General features: G+C 36.8%; 1 protein-coding gene across 1 annotated transcript in view; it reads right to left on the bottom strand.

Annotated features, from left to right (window-relative positions):
- Window positions 1–23,092, bottom strand: part of ank1b (ankyrin 1, erythrocytic b) — a gene marked incomplete at its 5' end in the record, with an annotated part of 78,732 nt that extends 55,640 nt beyond the window's left edge. The window contains one exon of the mRNA XM_079394770.1: window positions 22,967–23,092. Within this exon, the coding sequence (XP_079250896.1) occupies window positions 22,967–23,092 (126 nt within the window). The remainder of the gene's footprint in view (window positions 1–22,966) is intronic.
- Window positions 23,093–24,903: the final 1,811 nt, after the last annotated feature.

Here is a 24,903-nt window from a genome sequence, read left to right as displayed (position 1 = left end):
GAGTGAAATCAGACGTGCTCGTTTTTTCAGAAGCTTGCAGAAAAAGGCTTACCAAAACAAAGTTACTGGGTTAATCTTTTTCACGTTTCCTTGGTTGGTAGATGCACTGGGTACCTGATTATAGCACTTAAAACCGGGGAAAGTCAGATTTTCATGATATGTTACCTTTAAATAAAATACTAAACAAAAAATACAATTATTTTTTAATACACTTAAAAATGCAATGATTATCTTTTTTTTTTTTTTTTATATATATATATGAATTGTCATTATTTTCAAATCTAAAATCAGCAAGCTTTTATTTTGGCCGGTTGCCCGGAAAGTAAATATTGATAATCTAATGCAGTATTACAGTTAGTCGATCTAAAACAGTGATTGTGCATTAACAGCTGTCAGCCATGTCAGTATGCAAATGAGCGTTCTGAACATATTTACACAGCACATTTATTATTTTGGTCGCGCATGCGCACCATTTATGTGCACCCCTGCACATAAAATAAGAAACATTATGAATGACTGAATTAAAATAATGTTGCATTGTGGTCTGACCATTAGCTTGCTGGCAATTGGATATGCATTTAATAATAATAGGATTTTTACGGTTGCAATTTCTAGCAAGTATCTGTGTAATAATACTAAATTAAAATCAACCAATTGTATTCAGATCCCATCCCTCCATTCAGCAGATAATTTCTCCTCCCTCTGTTTTATTTCTATCTTCCTTTCCTCTAAACGTGCTCTCCCTTCTGTCATGCAACTGCATTTCATTCTCTCTTTCTCTCTGTCCTCTAACTGAAGCTGCATATCTTTTCAGTCACATCACATTGCAGTGCCCAGCGCTTCCTCTTCAATATTCATGAGGACTGCAGAAGGCCTGACTGCAAAGCACGCTGGGTAGAGCCCCTCAGAGTCTCCTAATTACATCACCGTTATGTGCTGACGTCCACCTCTGTTTCATCCCTCAATATTAGTCCTCGGTATGATCGTACATCTCAGCACTCACACAAAATCCTAATCACACTATTAATGCCCGATTTCCCAGCGTTCTCATTAAAATATTGTCAGAAATATAAGTAAGAAAGAGGGAGGAGGAGGAGGAGGAGAGATGGATGTCCAAGGCTGTGTCCAAATTCAGGGTCTGCATCCTTCGGAGTACTCATTTGAAGGATGTTACGTCACAGCGCCGCGACGAAGGCTGTCCAAATTCGTAGGATCCTTAAAATGCGGCCCACAAATACGTCCTCCTTTTCCCCGAATTGGAAGGATGGGTGTGGTGGATCCTTTCCCGTCCTACCTATCCCATAATTATTTTCGGCAGAGCGTAATGGCAGACGAAGCGAGCGGTAGCGGAGTGGGAGAGGAGTTTCTCTGACAAAACAAGCTAAAGTTTATGCTTCGGCTCAATGAATGTGTAGGAGAAATTAGTAGAATACTTAAAAATAAATAAAAATAGGCTATAATGGCTTACCTGGATGTGACTGTCTTGTAGTCTGATATAAAAAACTCTCCGACAACGAGCAAAGAAAGTATTTAATTTATTTAATTGCTTTATTTATGACTTCCGGGTTTTGCGGACGTCGGAGGATCCCTCCTCCTTCAACTGGGTAGGAAGGATCCTAAGGAGGATGCAGACCCTGAATTTGGACACAGCCCAAGTGTCAGGAAGTCACAGAGTCGTGTGTAAGACGCCTGCCGAGCTCCTGCCAGCACATGGCCACTGACTCCGCCTCCTCCCCCAGGGCCAATCCCTCTCAACAGGAGCAGGAAAGCAGCGTCAGGGGGTGGCAGTCTGCAAGCTACCGTCAGATGGCACAGCACGCAGACAATAACAGCACACTGGACCACAATGGAGGTAATAGGAGTGACGCTTATAAACTGATTCTGATTTACAGTATAAAATCATCATGAACTACTATGCAAATGAGTGACAAATTCCAAATATTTAATGATAAAAGAAAGCATACTACTATTTAAAAGCTTGAGATCAGTACAAATATAATTTATTATTTTAATTCAGCAAGGATTATTAAACAAGATTTTAAAAAGATTATTTTTCAAATAAATTTTCTATTTCAAATAAATGCTAATCATTTATTTATCCAAGAATCCTGGACAATCATTGCAAAAATATTAAGCTGCACAACAGTTCTCAACATAGGAAATGATCCTTGGGCACCAAATCAGCATATTAAAATGATTTCTGAAGAATCATGTGACACTGAAGACTTGAGTAATGGCTGCTGAAAATTATCATTACTTTTTAACCCTTAAAGACCTGAGCAGGCACCTGACAAGCCTGTTCTTTTCTTTGTTTTTTCAGACCTATTCTAGCAGTCAGCATCAAGTGCCATATATCATTATAAAAGTTTCAGTCTAGCTAATTTAAAGTCCCAATTTTCCCAAGAAATAGATAGATAGGATTAGCGGTTCAAAAGTTATTAAACATTTAAGAACAATAGTTATTTTTAGTGACTGATTACATCTAAATTTTTCCATTGGCTCAACATATTATTTCTCATTGAGCCAATGTTAACAGACTGTTGCCACAATTGATCAAATTCAGTTACACTGTAAAAAAATTAAGAAGTTTTTACAAAATAATTTTGGCAGCTGTGGTTGCCAGAATAATTTTGTAAACAATACGGAAAAACTGTAAACACATTTCCAGAACAAGACTGTAAAATGTACAGTATAAAACTGTAATTTACAAACAAGGTAATTTGAATGTAAACCACTAAATTCAACAACACAATAGGGTTGGGCGATAAATCGATTTTATCGATTAAATCGAATGTGTAGTTTATGTCAACTTGTTTGAATGAAAATCGTTTTTTCTAAAAAAAAAAAAAAAAAAAGACGTGTACTACAGAACTCCAATAAATACGAGATAGGCGATATATCAATGCTTTCTCTCGCAGTTATATCATTAGGTAATCATACTGTATATAAAATTGCGGGCATCATGGAGCCGCTATTATGCATGGCATTGAAACTGCTTTTTTTTACTGCTGATGGCTTTTTAGTTTCACTTTCGAGATTGGCGATCGCATGTACTCTGTTTTTACTATGGAGCGGCAATAGCCTACTTACCACACATTTGACAAGATTAGATGTTTGCCATGGTGCTCATGATCTGCAAATCATTCGTCATCGTCCTCAATCATCTCTCCTTACTCTATGTGGTAGGCTAAGTGAAATTTTATGTTCTGTAATGTAGTGTTTCCCATTCATTGATTTATGTGTGGCGGCCTGCCACAATAGCAAAACTGACCCCCACAAATAGATTTTTTTTTTCAAAAAGCTTTGACTTCGTTGAATAAGCAAGCGCTGCACGTTTCAGAATCGAATCACGATGCGGGTGTCTTTATAGCACTGCATTTCTGATTTTAGATGTCATTTTCATTTCATCTTGGGAAGTCGTGGCCTAATGGTTAGAGAGTCGGACTCGTAATCCAAAGGTTGCGGGTTCGAGTCTCGGGCCGGCAGGGATTGTAGGTGGGGGGAGTGAATGTCCAGCGCTCTCTCCACCCTCAATACCACGACTGAGATGCCCTTGAGCAAGGCACCGAACCCCCAACTGCTCCCCGGGCGCCGCAGCATAAATGGCTGCCCACTCCGGGTGTGTGTTCACGGTGTGAAAACCTCTATTTCTCCTGCTCTGCAAGCGCCTTCTGCTGGCAGAGAATTAATTTGCATATATGCAGCCACAAATAAAGTCCAAGTCTGTGGGAAACACTGGTAATGTAACAGGCAACCGTTAGCAATCGTTATTTGTTTTCTGTGCCTTTCTGAATACTGATTCACGATTCAGGCCAAAGGGCGTCACATAATTTTATGTCTTATGTTAGGCCTACGTTACATTTTATGTTATGTTGCGTTATTTTATGTTACATTTTCACTGTCTTTTTGGCTTGTTGTTTCTGATATCACTTTAACCCCAAGGGGGGAAATCCAGATCAAATCCCAGAAGGGAAAAGCAAAACAAAATAAAGTTAGGGCAGTGGCTATCAGTGAGCACTGAGTGTAAATAGCAATTAGATTCTGTTTATACTAATAAGTGCAAATAGCTATTTATAGCTATTTTATACTATTTATACTATAAGTGCAAATAGCATATTTTCTTAGCAATAGATACTATTTACACTAAGTGCAAATAGCGACGGATTCTATTTACACTGTTAAAATAGCAAGATTTTCTGCTATTTACGCTAGGCTATTTATTGCAAATAGTGGCAATTATCTGCACCTCAGTATTGTAGTACATTATAAAACCGTACGCAATAATAACGTATTGAGTGTAAATTATAGTTTTAATTATTATAAGACATTATACTATTATATGCACATTCTCCTGGTCGGTCTTTAAGGTCTTCTGACCTGGACCTTCTAACTATTCCTAGAACACGTATTAAGACAAAAGGTGATTGTGGTTTTTGTGCTGTGGCTCCAAGGCTGTGGAACTCTCTCCCTCTAACACTTGGAACAATGGGCTCTGTAGACTCTTTTAAAAGACACCTAAAGACGCACCTCTTTGGACAAGCTTTTAATTAACAGTACAGTTTGGCTCTTATTAAATTTCTGAGATATTCGGTCTCTAATTTGTTATGTTTTTATTTTATTTTTGATTGAATGTATGTTTCATTTGTTTTACTGATAGTGTTGTAAAGCACTTTGTGACTCCTTGTCTGTGAAAGTTGCTATATAAATAAATTTTACTTACTTAATTCAAATTATTAAATGGATGCCACCTTATTAGGAAAATAAAGCCCTCCCTACACCTACCCTAACCCTACCCAATACTTTTATTTTCAACTTTTTGATTATTTCCTTCATTTTTATTGAAAATAAATGCCTTTCCGATGCGATATGAGATTTGAAAAGGAAGAAAAAAAGTTTGGTAAAAGGTGGGCTCGAACTCGGGTCGATCGCATCAAAAAGCATGCGCCTTACCATCTACACCACTGAAATATGGGCGTCTTTTTGTTGACTAACTCAATCGCACATTGGTGGGTGGAGTTAGTGTAAATAACCTTTGCCAACAAGGCAGGCTATTTGCACTTAGTGTAAATAGACACTCCGTAAAGTTAGAACTTGTTTTGAACAATTTCTTTATCATCTGCAGATTGATTTTAAGTAGGGGGGAAAAAATCGTAAATCTGATTTTTTGTGAAAAAATCTGGGGTTTTTTTTAGGCCATATCTCCCAGCCCTACAACACACTGCAATTAAAATCTGTTTTGTACCTTTAACATACTGACAACCACCATAATAATGCAGGTGGTGAAAGAGAAAGCCACATGAAGAATCAAAGCTCATCACAAGACGCTTCGCCACAAGCAGAAGTATATACTAATATATAGAAGGTGCACAGAGTCATTCATGCACAAAACACCATCATAGTAACACACATGATACTTAAATAATGCAATAAACTTTCATTAAACAACAGATGTAACATAAAGACCAAATGTACATAACTGATAACAAAAACTATTAAAAAACATGATTATTTAAACAAAATGCTTTCAAATGTGGAGTGTCACGCAGGGACTGGCTCATTTGCAAATAGCTTCTCAATTTCAAACCATGATATGTTTGCCTTTTTGTTATTCTCTGTGATACTTTGGAGCTCCTTTTCAGCCCTGAAAGGCCATTTCACCACAGAGAGTCTCTGAGTGGCATGAATTCATGAAAATACAAACATCCAGAGGGCATATGAGCCATTCTAAGAGTCTAATGGCACAAACATCTCAGGGCAATGTCAATTTTATCTTTCTTTTGTGCAAGTCATTTCTGCGACCCTGTTTCACATTTAGCGTGAGAAGAGGAAGGGATGAGCGTGTGAATGGAGAGAGGGCTGGGATGTGGTACACATCAGCACATAAATAATGGAGGAATGAGTGAAGCATCTGTAGATTTCTGTTACAAAAAAATCCAAAATTTTATCTGATATTGTTTTACTGGCTTGTTTTCTATGTTCCATTCCGTTGTCTACCCATGGAGAAAACATATAATGGCATAGCAAATAGATCCAGTAAAACTAAACATCCTTATGAATATATGTATATATTCAAACAAATTCAAATTCAGTCTATCACATCATTTAATTTTGCAAAATGTATGCTAAAAAGTAAAAAAAAAAATATTTAAAAAATAAAATAAATATTAAAACAATCTCTTAAAACAAGACTTTTATGCTATTTTACTTCAAAGATTATTACTGTCAAAAATTTCTGAAACTTAAATAAGATACCATTGTGTACAGTTTTTACTACATGTTTTCCGTATAATCAGCCAATCCTAAAAGAGGTAATTTAAATATTACATACTGTGCAAAGTCTTAAAGGTACAGTAGTAAAACTAGACTGTTAAATTCTAAGGGTATGAGAAAGGGGGGAAATGGCCATGTAAAAAAAGTCTTTACTAGCATTACAAATGGTCTTCAGGGAAACAAAATTGATACATGCTACATAAATGCTACAGTATACATTACCTAAGATATATGATGATATATTTTAATGCATAGGATGTTGCATCTCTGCAGAGGATGCAATTGTGGGTATTACAAGTAAATTTGGCCAGTTGATATGCTTGCATCTTTGTAGTTTAAACAGATAATGAATTTGCATTATGTAGAAAGAGTATAGTTAAACCGTCCAGAACATGCAAGAAACCGCAGGATCCATTTCTACTGCAGTAAGAGTATGAGGCAAAATAGGCACTGAGGAAAAGAGGAAAATTTGTGGACACTGTCCTGCTCTGTCTTGACATTGAATGACTGACTCCCAAATGTGCCCTGTCATGAATCAAGACTGTTGGAGCTCTATTAAACTGTCACACACGTAAGCAACTGCACTAGCACACACACACACACACACAACCAGAAAGTACACACATTTGCAGTTAATTGTTTCAGATAAAATGTCACAGCAACCATAAATGCAACCAAACCAGAGACGGTCACACAACACAAGCACACACACAGAAACATGCTTACATCACTTCCTAGTCCCTCTGTCAGCATGCAGAGTGAGTGTATGACATATGTCTCACACGGCATGACTGTTTTCCCAACAGAAAGTAGATATATAGACATTACACTACCCACACACATAAAGAGAGGCTCTGCTAATACATGAGTGTACATTCACTGGACTGGATCATTTCATTCTACAAAGACACTACGCCACCTACACACTTACAGAGATCAGAAGTGTGTGAAGACCTGCTAAAAAGACTAACAGTCATGCTCTATCTATCTATCTATCTATCTATCTATCTATCTATCTATCTATCTATCTATCTATCTATCTATCTATCTATCTATCTATCTATCTATCTATCTATCTGTCATAGGGGCTGTAAGCAGTCTTTTTAAATATTTTTCAAAATTTTAAACCAAGTCAACATTTTCAAGTCAACATTTAAAGTATGTTTTGACTAATTGTCTATGTAATATCTAGGTAATAATTACACTACCAATTAAAAGTTTGGGGTTAGTCAATAATAAAAAATAATAATAATCAGCATTATATTGATCAAATGTGACAGTAAAGGCATTGTTTCAAAATTTAGTTTCAAATACATGCCATTCTTTTGACATTTATATTCATGACGGAATCCTGACAGAATCATAGTTGACGGAATCATAGTTTCCACAAAAAAATATGAAGCAGTAACTGTTTTCAACATTGAAATTCATAAGAAATGTTTCTTGAGCAGAAAATCAGGACTGGAGTAGTGACTGCTGAAAATTCAACTTTGGCATCACTGGAATAAATTACATTTTAAAATATATTAACAAAATATTTCAAAATATTAGTGTTTTTACTGCATTTTTAATTATATAAATGCAGTCTTGGTGACTTTCAAAAACATTAAGGGTCAGATTTACTAAACAGGGCAAATTAGCGTTAGAGCGCAATTCCATAAAAACGCAGATGGGAGGGGAAAATTCTGCAGGTGATTTACAAACAATGCGCACATTAAAGAACACAGATGCAGCCAAATCATTTCCATAATGACCAGCACAAACTACCAAGAGCAGCGCAGATTACCGCCTGCTTTAAGACATGTTGTTTTGGATATTAAATAATGGCGCAAATACCAGTGATTTAACGAGCGCAAACATTAGTAAATCACATTTCATGATTCACTATAATACTCTCCTCCCATAAATTTTGCATCTAAAAGGGAAATTCCTACAAATGCATATTCAATAAGGTCAGGCGGAAAAATAACTGTGTCCACGCCTTTTCAGCGCTAATTCTTCACTGCGCATCTTTAGTAAATCCTGACAGTACTATTTTAGCACCAAAAGACGGTTTGCGCTGGCTCAAGCTGTAAATAAATCTGGCCCTAAAATCTTATTGATCCAAAACTTTTGAATGGCGTATGTGAATTTCTTTCAATTTTAATTTATTGCAATTCTACTTTCTTACATACAAACAGCAATCCTGCATCCTGTTGTTTACAATTAAAATTCATTGCAGGAATCAAACTGCTGCTCTCGATTCAATTTTATTTGGCACACTTTTGCAACATTTGCAACACAACATTTGCTGGGTCAACCAGCATCCCATGCTGGGAGCCAGAGAGAAAAACACAAAATATCCTTGGGACCAGTAATATCGTGTGAGATGCAAGACAGGCAGACAGGTCTATCCAAGTGTTTTTATTGCATGACCCTCTCAGCCTCTGCTTGATGAACGATAGCCTTGTTAGTGCCTTCAGCAGCACTAGATGAAGGTGCTGCTCGGCCTGATGGATGTATCAAATCGAGGACAGAGTATGCGTGTGTGGCTTATTTATAGATGCATAGTATTTTAACATTACTTCACCTTTAAATAAAAGAAGTTGGCAATGTTCAGAAGTCAGAATTTGATGAGGCAGAAATCCAGAGTAGCAGCACTGAGACTGAGATAAAATAGCAGTTGATTCAGTCTGATTCACAAGCAATGACGCAGATGTCAAGTGTAGGGCAAGGTACTATGTGAGAGATAAAAGGACAGGATTAGTGAAGAAACTCAGGATCGCCTACTGTCTATATATGAGGGAATGCCAGTGGGTCACCACTAAAACCTCAGTGGGGTTCTGCTGCGGCTCACAGGGGATTGTGTCAATCCAGCAAGGGGTCACGTTCACACAGAGCGACACAGGTCACACAAATGGCATATTCACACTCTGAATCATACCTGTGCATGTTTGAATGGCATATTTTAAGAGTTTATGCATTTAAAATGATGGATCATAGGCATTACAGCATTGAAAATTGATTAATTGGTTTGTTGAGGTGGTTCAGATGGTTCAAAAAACCCAAAATGTAACTAAAAAATTACATCAGAAATTAGCAACAGATCATAAATATGAATGATGAATGAAGAGATGATGTAAAATATTGCTTATAAACTGGGCTTAACATGTTTGAGATCACATTCAAAAATGTAGGATTCAAAATAGTTTATGAATAATATATTGAGAATTCATTCATTTACAGCCAATCAGTTTGTTCAGTTGGTTCAAAAAACCTCAAACTTTAACTAAAACAATTAGAAACTAGCAGCAGATCATAAATATTTTCAATGAATGAAGAGATAATGTAAAATAATTAAATAAGTAGACATGCATATTGTATACACTCTACACACACACATATTGTAACATAAACTGGGCATAAAAAGTCTGACACCACATTAAAAAATTTGGGGTTAAAAATCATTTAAATTAAAAAATTCTAAAATAAAAGAAAAATTTAAAAACAGCAAAAAAGGAAATATGTAACATTCTAAATTATTTTTCTAGGTGACTAATCAATGTGAAAAAATGTGAGAACATGCTCAATGCTCCTAACAATCATTTTTGATTAATTAAAATTAAAAACACAAGCATTACATTATACAATCTTTAGAGTTATCAAGCCATGTTGCATTAGTTCACATGGTCATAATCTGACCCAGACACAAACTATCAGCACCATATAAACGTCTCATCTTCAGTCCTCTGCAATATCTCACTCCTTCAGGCCCCAGCGCTGGGATGAGTCACCCCCTCTGGTTACTTTATTTTCCTTCATTACACTCTCTGCTCATGAGGAGACTTCCTCCCAGGCAAGCGTGGTCAAGGGCTAAATTAGATAAAAGCATAAGTTTAATATGAAAGAACATTTGAGGGAATTAGTGGCTCGCTGAAGGCTGGAAGCTCACTGAAAGGCCATCGGCTCAGAGCCACAGAGAAGCTCTGGGTGAGTCAGAGCGGGAGAGGAATGCTGAGTGAGACCTGAGCCTTATACACAATCATTATCCTACAACAGGACCCACAAAACAAAACTGCCAAACACCCCAGGCCTACTGTGCCAGCCACGGTTGTGCATGGGAATGAGAGCTCTGACAGATAAGTGTTTAGTGAGCCACTAAGCTGAAATGATGCACAGGGGGAGGCCATGAAATCCACACCAATGTCATCAATGCTGGAAAGGTATGGAAAGAACACTTGGCATTAATAGCAGAGACTCCCTCAAGCTGAAAGACCACCTTTGCTGATCAGGAGCACATGTTCCAAGATGCATATACAGCAAGACCTCCTTGGTCAACCACAATCTTAGTTTACCTCTGAATAATATGGTTGTGTGAGTCTAAACCAGCACTAACCACTATAAACCATCATAGAAATTCATAATGATTTCCACTGGTCTTTTTTAAGGAGGATCTTGTCCTGATTTACATTCATAACACATCATGGGCATGAAATGTAAATTTCATGCCCATGATGCCCATTCAATTGTCAGTATTTTTTTGGGAAGTCGTGGCCTAATGGTTAGAGAGTCAGACTCGTAATCCAAAGGTTGCGGGTTCGAGTCTCAGGCCGGCAGGGATTGTAGGTGGGGGGAGTGAATGTCCAGCGCTCTCTCCACCCTCAATACCACGACTGATACCACGACTATTGCCCCTTGAGCAAGGCACCGAACCCCCAACTGCTCCCCGGGCCCCGCAGCATAAATAGCTGCCCACTGCTCCGTGTGTGTGTTCACGGTGTGTGTGTGTTCACTGCTGTGTGTGTGCACTTTGGATGGGTTAAATACAGAGCACAAATTCCGAGTATGGGTCACCATACTTGGCAGTATGTCACTTCACTTCACTCACTTCACTTAAATAGAAAAGTTGCCTGTTAATCATCAAGCCAATAGAAGCATGTTTCCACCTCAACACAAAAATAAATAAATAAATCAGGCAAGTCATACTGCAACATATACTGTAAAGCCACATTTATGATAATCATACAGTATCACAATTGTGGGAAATTAAGGTATAATTGTGAGATATGACGCATCAAATGTGAGATATAAAGTGACAATTACAGGAAATGGTTGAAATTGTAAGATATAAATTCATAATTGTGAAACACAGAGTCACAATTTACAATAAATAAAGTGCCAATTGTGATATATGACGTATCAATTGTGAAGTGTAAAGCTACAATTATGAGAAAAAAAAGTCAAAATTGTGAGATATAAATTTGCAGATGTGAGATAAAATGTAATTATGAAAAAGAAAATCTCAGTTTTGAGACATAAAGAGACGTTTATGAAAAAAAGTCAAAATTGTAATATATGAAGTATAAATTTGTGAAATATAAAGTCACATTTTTTTTTTTTTGTTGGACCTCAGCACTACTTCTGCACAAAGTACATTAAGCACAAAATTAGTTGTTCCGATTTAGCAGACTTTAAGTATACCAGTTTAGTATACTAAAAGTACATCTGCAGTCTATTTTTATTAAGCACATAAATATGTAAATGTATGTGTAGTATAACTAGCACAAAATAAAAGTACTTCAAATCCATTTTAGTATTTTTTTCGCTATGGAATTATGAGAAACAAACATGCAATTTTGAAATTCACAACTACAGAAAATGAATTTGCAACTGTGACACAAGTATAATTTGTGAGATACAGTCACAGTTGCATGAAAGAAACTGAAATTGTTCGATATACAGTAAATTCACAATTATGAAATACAAAGTCACAAATTATAAGAAATAAAGTTGGATTGAATTAGTTACAATTATAAAAAATGTACAATTGTGAGAAAAAGCTGCAACTGTGAGATAATAAGGTTTAATTATGATAAAATCAAAATTGAGAGATACAGTATCAAGTGTCAATTGTGTAACATGAAGCTACAATTACAGGAAAAAAAAGCCAAAATCATGACATATGAATTTACAATAGTGAGATATTATGATGCAATATACAAAAAAATAAAGTCACCTTTTTAAATATTATCTTTTTTATAAAGGCGGAAGCAGGCTTCCATACAGGTTAGATGGGCTGCTAGAAAAACACAGACCATCTCATTGATAAAAGGCATCAACAGATTATGGATATTCCCTTATTCATTTCATGCCCTGTGTGTGTTTCCTTCTTTAACTTGAGAAAGCTTAGCACTGTAGTGAGGGAGTGAAATGTTGGAACACCTGAGGGCCGTGTTTGTCACTTTCACCTTCCCGTTTTCCTCAAGGGCCCACTGTACCCGCTGTACTGCCCTCACTGCCGAAAACAGCTGAGTCAGAGCGGCGAAGATGGATTGTGTAAGCATGTGTGTGCATACATGTGTGCATAAAAGGGTGTTTTGGTGTGTTTTTGCCTTGACACTACAGGGTGCAGCCTGGTGCTGATGCTGATGTTGGTGCGCTAACCTGCTGCTGCTGCTCTACACTGCATCCCTGAGCCTGAAGCTCTCGAAACAGATGACACCAGTGCCGGGGCAAATGAGGCGGTCCATAAAGTAAGAGCTCTGTAAGTCACACTGCATAATACTGTCAGCAGGGAACATCAATAATCTCTAATAGATGCAAAGTCAGGAGATTGATGGGAGGGTGGAAGGCCAGAAGGAGGGAGGGAACAAGAGATCTAAAGGAAAATGCAGATGGGCCAGAAGGTCATTTAGATGAAGAACTAACGCTGAGATAAGAAATTGAACAAGGAATGCTTAACAACACAGATAAAAACATCAGGCTATGTATTTGCTATATTTAAGATTCCATTTGATAAAAAATAATCTTTATACATTTAATATCAAGACTGCATTACTACCTCCAGTGATTTGAGTCGAGACTTATCACAACAGCAACATACAAACTTTGATTGTAGGCTAAAAGTATTTGAAAATGTGAGAAAGACAAAGGCACAAGACTTTACATTTAAATTGCCAAGAGAAAAAAATGATGGTATCATATAAAAATGCTGACAGACAATATAAGTGTAAAATATATTTGAACGTATTGCAAAATAGTCAAATATACTGTACGCAAATATACACTACCCTTCAAAAGTATTGGGTCAGTAAGATTATGCTCAACAAGGCTGCATTTATTTGATCAAAAATACAGTAAAAACACTTATATTGTGAAATATTATTATAATTTAAAACAAATGTTTTCTATTACTCCGTCTTCAGTGTCACATACATAATCCTTAAGAAATCATTCTAACATACTGATATAATGCTCTAAAACATTTCTTCTTCTTATATATATATATATTTAAAAGCATTCCTTATTATTATTATTATATAAATATAATTACTATATAATATAACATTTATTAAATATAAATATTATATAATATACTAGATAAATACAAAGTTCAAAAGAACAGCATTTATTTAAAATCTTTTTTTTTTTTTTTTGTATTATTATAAATGTTTTTAGTGTCACTTTTGATCAATTTTATATACACATATAACATTTTGAACAGTATTGTATGTACTGTTTCAATTGCATTAGCTATAGTATTTCATGAGAGTATGTTTGCTAATGAGCTCTTTTGTTGTGGTTCTTGTTTTCATGTTAACAGTGACTTCTCTAATTGGTGGATCCAAGAATTATGATAGCTCCTCTCTATGAATTCTGAAATTAAGCCTTAAATATAAATTATGCATTTAAAAAAATAAATAAAATGAAGCTGAAATAAGTGGCTTTTATAGAAGCATATATCATTGCTTAACAACCTCAGAGCTCATGTTAGGTCTGTCTAGAAGAGTTATGGTTAAAAATCCATTATGGAGAAAACAAATGGGATTTTTACTTTGAGAAGCTGCTGGCTACACTCTAATGTAGTTGCACTCTATCTTAAATCACAACTTCCTCTTAGAATCTCGTTCTCTCTCTAGGTGTTTCTCTCTCTTTCTGTCTTTCTCCCATAAACAAACATGCCTAATAAAATTGTCTCTCAATGCTTTGCTGACACCTCTCTTCTTTTGCTGTGTTTTGTTGCTAGCCTTCAGTATTTCAACACAGACTATAGATTAACAAGCAGGACTTGCTGCTTCAACCAACTTCACCAGAAAAATCATGTTTGACTAGCATTGTGATTGATTGCAACTCGCTATGTTAGACTAGCACTAACAGTCAGTAATGCTTTATGATAAGGTCCCATTAACTAACATTATTTAATGCATTAACTACCTGAGCAATACATTTGTTACACTATTAATTAATCTTAGTTTACTTTAGTTTATAAAAATACAACTGTTCACTGTTCATGTTATCTCAGGGCTATTAAATAATATTAACGGATACATCCTTTGATTTTAATAATGTATTAATGAATGTTGTTGAGTCCTCAATCCATAATATTGCTATCTGAATCAGGAGAGAAATCTGCACAGATCAAGTACTAATTTATAAGTAAAATCAGCCAAAAACAAATGTTAGTGGATTTTGATATGAGAGGACAACAGGAGATGGAATTTTTCACTGCAAGAAACCTTATTATGGATTATGGACTCATATTTTGTCCAGAAGCAATTAAGCGTTTAAAGTTAAAATACCTTTAATGATGGATTTGTTTCTTACAAGCATGCAACTTTTCACTTCACAGGAAATTAATTGATGGACTGGAGATGTATTCATTATTACTTGTGGGTTTCTGTGTTGTTTTTATCAGCTGTTCGGACTCTCATTCTGACGGCACCCATTCACTGCGGATCCATTGTAATGCTAAATTTCTCCAATTCTGTTCCAATGAAGAAATATATTCATCTACATCTTGACAACAATGTCATTCAAGGACCAAAAAATATCCAGGAGCATTTCCTACTTAGCAAAATCATGGTCACCCTACTTTTATATGGCTGATATTAAAGGAATTCAATAATAACACAGAAAAACATACAAAAAAAGCAGTCAATATCCAACAAAGGCCTCATAACATTACACCACAAGTAAACAGAGGACATTATTACAGGCAGTGCAGGTGAATTCATCATCAGAGTACGAGACACACATGACGGCGCCCTTCATCTCTCCCACCAGATCTGCTTATTGTTCGTAATCAACTACTACTGTCAGGTTGTGCTCTTGTTATTGTAGCTGCGGCCCATAAACACACAGGCATATCGGGAAGACAACAGCACTCATTCTGGCAATATTACAGATCTTTTCCCTCTCTCTCCCTGCACTCCACTGAGTCACTGGACTGGAAAAGCCACACTGTGCTCGTATAAATACTTCATCACTAATTCAATTTTAAACCATGGATGGAAAGAAAGGAAAAAGATTGCTCCTTTAACTTCACTTTCCCTCCATTAGTGATTGCCTTCTTCCTCTTGTTTTTTACTCGGTATCTCCCTCTCTCTCTTTATCATATGTACACACATACACAAATGCTGAGTTTGGTAATACACAAACACTTGCACATACACACCAGATATCGACACACACACACACACACACACACACACACAAGACATTTCCAGACTTTGATAATGGAACAGCGAGAGGACGGAGGGAATTTAAGCCACTGTATCTCACCAAGGTCATAAATAGCCAGCGGAAATATTATGTTTACTTTCTGTCGGAGCGCAGAGACACAACTGCATACATCAATTGTAATATTGCTGAAATGGGCTGTTTTGAGAGCAAGAGTGTCACAAAAAAAAGGAAGTTAATTTGGCTTATGACAAGATTTGACCCGCAACGAAAAGAAAGGTCAAGTCATATCTAACGTATCTAGACAGGCCTGCAGAGATTAGTATAATTCTGCAAGACATGACATTAATCTGGAAATATGAGAAAGAAACTGTTAACTTGTGTGGATTAGGACCAGGCCTTTGAAGATGTCACAAGGGGATAATATTACAGGCAACTGGGGTAAATATCACACATCCAAGACTGTAATTGCTTAACACAGAATTCAAATTAAATCTGTGTAGTATGCATACTATATCAATAAATAAATCCATGTATATGAGCTTTGTGGTGCATGCTTTTCAAGTTATATATATATATATACACAACACTGATCAAAAATGCATACTACACATTTACTATGCATACTACATTCATCAAATATGACAACTACACACGTTCAATGCATACTACTTAAATTATGCCCCTCAAATTGATTTAGATACATATTAAAATTATTATTAATAACTTTGAATTCGTACTTCAGAAATTTGCAGTTGATTATGAATGAAAGAAACCCCTAAACATGTAGTGACTGTGTGTAAACTGGACAAGCTGAAAAGTAAAGTATGTATGCTTCATGTTAAAATACTTTTCACATTCAAAGGTTTGAGGCCGGTAAGAAGTTTTAATGTTTTTGAAAAACATCTCTTTTGATTACCAAGGCTGCATTTATTTGATCAAATATACAGTAAAATTTTATAATTTATTAATATTGTAAAATATTATAACAAAACTAAAATATAAAATTAAAATGGTTTTAAAATTAAATATATTTTAAACCCATTCTAACATGCTGATTTGGAAAGAAAATGTTCTTGTTATTATTAAAAACAGTTGTGCTGCTTAATATTTTGGTGGAAATCGTGATGCATTTTTTGAATAGCATATATATATATACAGTATAACTTACTGACCCCACACTTTTGAACAGTAGTGAAACAGTAGTTGAATTATTAGCTACAAAGCACTAAAAGCAAATTCAATTGTTACTAAAAACCCGTAACAAAATTAGTTTTTGTCATGAATACTCACATGAACACACACGAGTGAAGATTATGCAAATTAACCACAAAACAAATCTAATTAAGTAATCAAATGAAAAGGAAAATCTGTGCAACTGTCAATGCACTAAGTTATGCAATGTATATAAACCTAGTATGCATTTCATTTTTGAAAGGAGGGTGTTGAATACCATATTTATGTAATACTTAGACTACATAATGTATGCAAGAAAAGCCTAAATGATTAGTGTTGTGTATAAACCACCCACATCTGTCGATAACACTGCTACAAAGCAAAGATGCTGAGTATGCAGGCGTGTAAGCGAGCAGCACGTGTAGGGAACGCATCTCATGCTCTCTTCTCCTCTGTTGTCCCTGCAAGGACATTATTGCTAAGCTATTTCATCCATGTCATCCATAAGGGACCATATGTGAGAAGCATTATATAGACCAGTGGCCACCACATATTTTCAGAACCTGTGTCAATTTAATCAGGGTTGTGCAATTGTAGCTTATGGGCTCCTTGTCTAATGTGTGAGACAAAGCACTTTGAGTCTAATGGATGCTACTCTTTCATGTGCAAGGAACGTCAATATTTCTGCGCATTATGACTGGAACTGGAACCAGCAATACATGGAATATCCTTCAAGAAATATGAGCATGCATGCTATAGAAAAATGTAAAGAAGTTTTGTGCAGTGAAGTTAATATAAAATCACTGAGGAAATGCAATCAGTTCTTGTGTTTTACAGTTAAATGATAGTCCTGTATTTTTATTAGCCACTCTCTTATTCGCCCTATATTTTTTAAAAGATACGGAGAGCATGACGTCATATTACAACTGCTGCCGTGTTCGTAGAAATTTTGTGTGTACAAAGTCTAGTGTGATCCACCGTTTAAAAGATAGTGGTCCGCCAAAAGGAAACAAACGCCTGATCTATATTGTGAGTGTCAGTGTGATGTAGTATCAACAGTTGTGACTCACACCATATTCCACACACAAAGAAAAGCACTCATACTATAACACACACTAAAGAGGTAACGTGGATATGAGATATCTGTGTGTCAAGACATAAAACACTTGGATTATATGGATTTGCTTAGCATATGCTATTTATCAAAAATCTGGCATAAGGTTTTTAGGGGGAAAATGTGCAAAAGGTGTGCAAGGCACAGTAATTTTGCATACTAAATCTGAGCAACATGCATACAAAATTAATGTACTAATTCTATGTGTGTAAACATTATTTTTGCATGATTTGCTGGTTTACATACTACATCTTATTGCTATCCGATCAGAAAAAACGCATGAAGTGACCAGGTGTAAACAGCCCCTTAGGCTTTTCTTGCAAATCTGTGTAGTATGAATACCAAATGTTGCAACTAAATGCCATGTAAAACACTCTCATGAGTAGTTGATCATTTTTTATCAATGTAGTATGTACTGTATACTAAATATGTATAGTATGTATTGCCAATCAATGTAATACAGTCATTCAATTAGTATGCATACTACACAGATTTATAGTAGCCTGATTGTATTCTGTGTGCAGAAATAACAAGATGAGCCTTGGAAATATAATTGACAAACCTTGAAAAATTATATATCCATATATATTCACTAAGATGTACACCAAATAACAAGTTCATAATAAACAGTTTAAAGATAACGTTTCCCATAGAAATAAATTTGACCCTGATCCCAAGAGGCCTCATACCTTAATGTAAAGAATGACAAAAGGCAGTGGATGGCACAAAGAATACTACTCCCCGCCCCCATATATGTAATTATATATCTTGCTTCCTTCTTACAGTGTAAAATGAGACAGTAATGAACACATTAATCAAATCTTTATCAACCGGAAATGTTCAAATATCAAAGGCGAAACATGTTCTTCTGTCTAATTACACAAAGCAGTGTCAGATTAACAAAACAAAACCATAACCGTATCGCAACACTTTTTATCACTATTATATCCCTGTGCATTCAAGCATCCAAAGAATGAAAATGGCCATCTATTTTTATTTTGAAATACTACACCTACGTCCATGAAACCTGCAGAGCCAAGAAATGAACTGCAGTACTTACAAGAGATCTGACATCAAACTTTGTGCATTTACATTTGTGCACATGGGTCTGGTTTGTCTCAAAGTTCATTATACAACAAGTAAAAATTTATAAATACAATCTAGCAGTTCTAATTATTGAACAGCTTTGCACTTTATATGTCAGAAGGAAAAATGTGAAACGTGAAGTCAAGACAAATAATGACTCGGCTCTAGCTTTAATATTTAATTTTTGAGGAAATCCATTTCAAAGCAATTACAGTATGTCTGCAGCAAAAAATATTCTAGAAGCTTCAAGGACCACAAACCGTTTGTGTGCCTTGACTGTAACTAATCAAATAAGAATACAAATGAACATTTTCTCAATAAAATATTCATTAGTCTTTTAACTAAGTGCAAAGAAGTACAATACAAAAATGTACTGTAACCTCTAAAGGGCCATGAAACACTAAAACATGTTTCCACTATGTTAACAGTGCATAGTGCATATTACCAATACATATTTATGAAAGATAATGATAAAAATGACATTTTACTAGGTTTGAAATTAATGAACTGACTGACAGATATTTTTCACCACATTCATCTGATATTTTTTGCGCAAAACTATACTAATATGAACATTTAAATGCAGCTAAAGTGAAAATGTAGCAAGTCAAGGCCAAAGAAATGCACCTTTTGAAGTGAACAAAATGAAAGTATTTTCTCTGTCCTGACTTAAAACTCTCAAATGTTCAATTACAAAGGAATACGGGTGTTTGTCAGGGTAGTTCAGGTTTTGTTGTCAGGGCAGGCATCCAGAGACAGTCTTTATCAGCGAGATATTAAAGTTAAGCAGTGTGCCTTTAATGGCAAATGTGGTCTTATCCTATTACGACCACAGCAGGTACTTAATTACAATGCACTTGGGCTAACCCTGATCTCTGACATTATGCTGCTATATTTCATCTGTCACTCCCACTCTCAGTGGACCTCTCGCTCTCCCAGTCTGCTGCCTCCAGTGGTGCAAACACGGCATTACAAAAGCATCTACCCATAGATCACAACTGAACCTTCCAGAATCCTGGGCAATGCATCCCTTCAAGTTGGCAGGATCACGGACAGATTGGTAGCAACTCAGGCACGGAATAAATATAGCCCGTGACTGAAGGTACTTACTGATATGTGTGACTTCACCTTCTCCTATTAGGTAACAAGACAAATGCATGCTCTCTGCTGTATGGGAATCTGGGCCAGGCCGTGTGTAAGCCATATGGATGTGATGCATAAGATCTTACACATAAGATCAGCTTAGAGACATAAAAGTACTGTGGGGTAATTAATACTGTGTTGTACACAGCAGCACAGATACCATCTTTTATAAGTAAAAATAATACAAAGCCCCAATGCAGCTAGTAAATGATGCACTATAGGCCATTTCTAAGAATTAAAGAGCCCCCTCTTCTTTTTTCTTTCTCAAAGGCTACGTTTAGAAGAGCATACTACTGTACTACTGTTTCTGCAGTATGCATACTGTGTAGAGCAAACAAACTGTATGTATGATACACTTGTAAAGGTTCCAAAATAGGGTTTTCGCAAAGAACCTTTTAGTGAACAGTTCTTAAAAGAACAATATTTTCTTAGTGTGAAGAACATTCTAAAAATCTTATTAAAGAATTGTAAAGAACCTTTATGGAATGGAATTGTTCCATGAGTGTTAAAGGTTCTTCATGGAATTCTGCATTGATGCAAATAAAGAACCTTTATTTTTAATAGTGTAGCCACATGATCTGCTGCACATGCTAAAATGTGTAGTATGCAGACACTAGACACTGAGCTACATTCCACAATGCAATGTGCTTAAACTTCCATTTCCAGTGTGACGAATAAACAGTAATTTGTGCATGTACCTACCCGTTTTTTTCTGAACTTACTCTAACAAGATATTTCAGCACAAAATTAGATTTAAAATGTAACAAAATAAAAATATGCAGATGCAACTAACTGAATTAAATGCATAATGTGACAACAATATAGCATACTATGTTTAAAGTTACAGTATACAGATTTAAAAAAAATAAAAAAAATAGTATGCAGTATATGATGCAGTATGCAGTCGGATATTCCAATCGGAACACAGCCAGTTTCTCTGTCTCACACATCATTTTCCTCTGGACATCCACCTCAGGGATGTGTAAAAATCACAACACAACTGTTTGACCACCAACAGCTGAGATTTTACAAGGCCACAGACCGTCCAAAATGCTTTGAGACCTCAGCTAAACTGACACGTTTTCAGGAACACGATGACACTAGGGGTCAACAAACTTTATGACATGAAGTGCCATTTTTAATTTATCATCGCAATCACTGCACCACATTGACTTCTATGATAAATGGTGGTGATAAATGTCAGCATGAAATGACAGCTCAATCTACTTTGTAAATGCATGCTACAGATCTTATTGTGAATTATTCATACATGTGTATATTTCTTTTTGAAAGTAAGAATTTTTTCGGAGTATAATTCTTGACTTAAATCTTGCAATGTTTTATTTCTTTACTAATTATGGACCCTGATTTCAACTTCAATTGAAATGAACAACAAAAGTCTAATCATATAATATTCCTCTCTTTCTCTGTTTTTGTTTATGTGCCAGTATTTACCCTTCTACATGCCAGTGGTTGAACTCATGTGCAGGGTTACAGACTGGTTTATGCCTGAAGCTGCACAATTTTCAATTAAGATCATACAAACATATGCATTTGCATTAGCTGTAAGGTCACATTATATTAGGCTTTAGGAAACAACTGGTTTGCATTTTACACAATTATGTCCAGATACACTAATATGAAAAAGCTCAAGGGTTGCATATGAAGAGTGAGTTTTGAACTGCATATTAAACATAACACTATTTTAATCGAATCAAAAAGCAACAGTGTCATCAAACACGTTCCATCTTCAATTTTCCAGACCCCTGTGTAACCTCAAGGGGTCACTGACAGCCTTGACAAATGCTTCATCAGACGTCCCACCGAAGATTAAACAGCCAACCCTCAAGGACAGTCCTCCTCGTCCTCAGAGAGATCTTTAGACTCCAGTATCTTTTTGTGTCACTGCGTGTGTGTCAGCAACTCGCTTCTGTTAATTGGCGCTACATTCTACCACCGCCGGCCACATATTTCTGCCCGATCGTGTAGTTATGCGAACACGCTGATAAATGCTAAGCTGACAGGTTTTGTGAGCCTTGGTGAGCAGACGGGAGCGGAGTCATCACCCTGGCCTCTGCCGATCTTGTTGCCTTCAGCTCTAACCTGAGTCACGTGTACTTCTGGACTCCCCTGCGCTCGTGTGAAGCCAAAATCTGCATGCACGCGACCATACATCATCATGCACATTGGTGGAAGGTAAGGTAAGTAAGTAGGCAGCCAGAGGGCTCAGAGCAGCAGAGCTCCCATAATGCACTTCAGCTCCCATTCCATCATACAAACTGTAATGAGAATGGGCGGCAAAAGCAGGTGCAGACATTACGCTCACGTTCTGCCAAAGTTCACGCTTACAGCATCGATATGAGGTGGTGTTGCATGCCGATGACAGGCGGAGGGAACGCAACAAACAATAGAGCCTGTGGCGGGTGCATCTGAATACATAAAGCATTCGGGTTTGCTTTGATGCAGCATCTGTCATAAACAGCATTTGCTCCTAAATCGATCGATCAGGATGTTACCCCGAGGACCGAGGGGCTACTTAACCAATCATCTCAGTTCATGCCCCCCCCCCCACCCCCCATCCACCTTGTCAGACATCAGCATCTTCCTCAAACATAATCTGTGAACGACCAGCTCTAGCTGACTGGTTAACACTATGAGTCAGTGATATGTGTGAAGGTGTGTGTATCCTTCCCCATACGGAAAAAGAGCAAGGAGGGGTTTTTTTTCTCTCTCTGTTACCTTGCGTCTACGGTCTCTCGATCGGTTCCTCTTCTTGATCTTCTCCTCCTCCTTCTCTCGCAGCTCTTGAGCTGCGAGCTCCTGTAGGTCCTTGTTCTTGCGGATCTGCTTAGCAGCTTGCGCCATGGTGCCGCTACAACAAGCAGTGCTGCGGCTGTAACGGAGGCTGTCGCTGTCCCTGCAGCGGCCAGTGCGGGAGAGGCGGTGGCGCTGTGCGCGCCTGCGAGGAGTGAGCGCCCTGCACGGCTCTAGGCGGCAAGTTCCTTCTAGGCGTCAAGTTGCTTCTGCCTGCCTGCCTGCTTGCTCCTCATCCAAGCAAGATTCTTCCCATCCCCCCTCCCTTCTCTCTCTCTCTCTCTGTTGCAACACACCAGTCAGTCATGCAGTCCAAGCCTCAGCAGTGTAGGGATACTGCAGCAGCTTGATTTTTCTCCCTCCGTCTCTCTTTCTCACTCACAGTCTCCCGTTTTTCTCAGCAGAGATACTGCCAACTGTTTACCGCACATCTGTTGTATTACTCTCGTCTTCTTTGTGTAGATCTGCAGGATGTAGGTGAAACAATCTGTGCACAAATTTAGGATTTCTTTCCACCCAGACTGGTTTTGCAATTAAAAAACATCTTTTGTTTGCTCAATTACTGTATATTTGCCTCTCGTACCACCTTGTGTGTTTGGTTTCTAGTTACCTTTAGTGTGATGCATTCAGTTGGGTTAATTTTCTGGTTCTAATTGAAGGCAGGTTCCCATTTGATTGCTAAGAGTGAAAGGGTTTAGAGCCATAACAGCTTACCTCATAAAAACTGCATGTACAATCTCACTCTCTCTCCCCAGACTGTGGTTTTCCATGAGAAAGGGCTTGTGCATTGTTGTCTATGCAGTAATTTGGTCCATTTCGACCTGCAGATTATGGGAGAAAGACATTGTGTGTATATGACAAGAGGGGGAGAGATATATGCTTGTCACTCGTTTATTGCATTGAGTCGCTTTATGTCAAGGAAAACCCTATGGGGCCATCCAGATTCTTCCCAGAGCTCTCATGCTGTTCTTCTCTTGTATTTTGCCATTTTTTACAAGACAAATTATTGTGTTACTGGAAAACATGTGGGTATTTATTTTTGCTTGTTTACTGTATGTTACAATACTGTGAAAATGTGAGATTGTGGAGTGACAGTTATGTAAAAAGGAGCCAGTGCATTACAATTCAGAGCCCATCTGAAGTCAAATACAGGCACAAGCGTTTGCCTCTGAGAATGATGCCTGAGTCATGTGACACATCAGTCATATTTATTTATGCTTGTCATGACACTAGGCTGTACATTATCCTTCAGCTGCTTGATTTATCTTCCTCTAATCAAAATTATCTACTGATTTCCTTTGGGAAAGGGGGGAAACTTTGTAATTACAGTGACAGTCTATGATTTTTTTACATCACATACTGTATTTGGTAAAACAAACTTAAAAATATGTTATGGTGCATATACAAAAGGTATACACATCATATATTTTGTGGAAATCTGGTAATTAGGCTGATTTTGGATGCTTTGGGGTTACACTAAAATACAAATCAACATTGTATGCAGTGCTTTAAAAAGCAGAGTTGAACCCATCAGTGTTGATATTCTTGCCATTTCAGAGTGATTAGCCTACATGGAAAGAAAAACTGCATTAGCAAATTTGGCAGTTTTCAGCTGACATTGATAAATGGGAATACTAACAGACAGTTTTCTTCAGGTCTTACATGTCTAAAGGGTTTATGTTTTGCTGGAATATATGGAAGTTGTATTTTGACTTCTACAGACACCTAACCGCAAGTATGTCTTTTCTCATAAAAGCAAAAGCTGTCAGTTAACAATTCCATTGTAGAGATTTGCAGTAAACTATAATTCAATTTATTCCAAAAAGATGTCAAACAACAGGTGTTGTGGGTAAAGCGAGAAG

Source organism: Barbus barbus, assembly GCF_936440315.1.
Source record: "Barbus barbus genome assembly, chromosome: 36".
NCBI lineage: Eukaryota > Metazoa > Chordata > Actinopteri > Cypriniformes > Cyprinidae > Barbus > Barbus barbus.
Note: the sequence above shows the minus strand (reverse complement) of the source record. Positions and strands in the feature narration are given on the sequence as shown.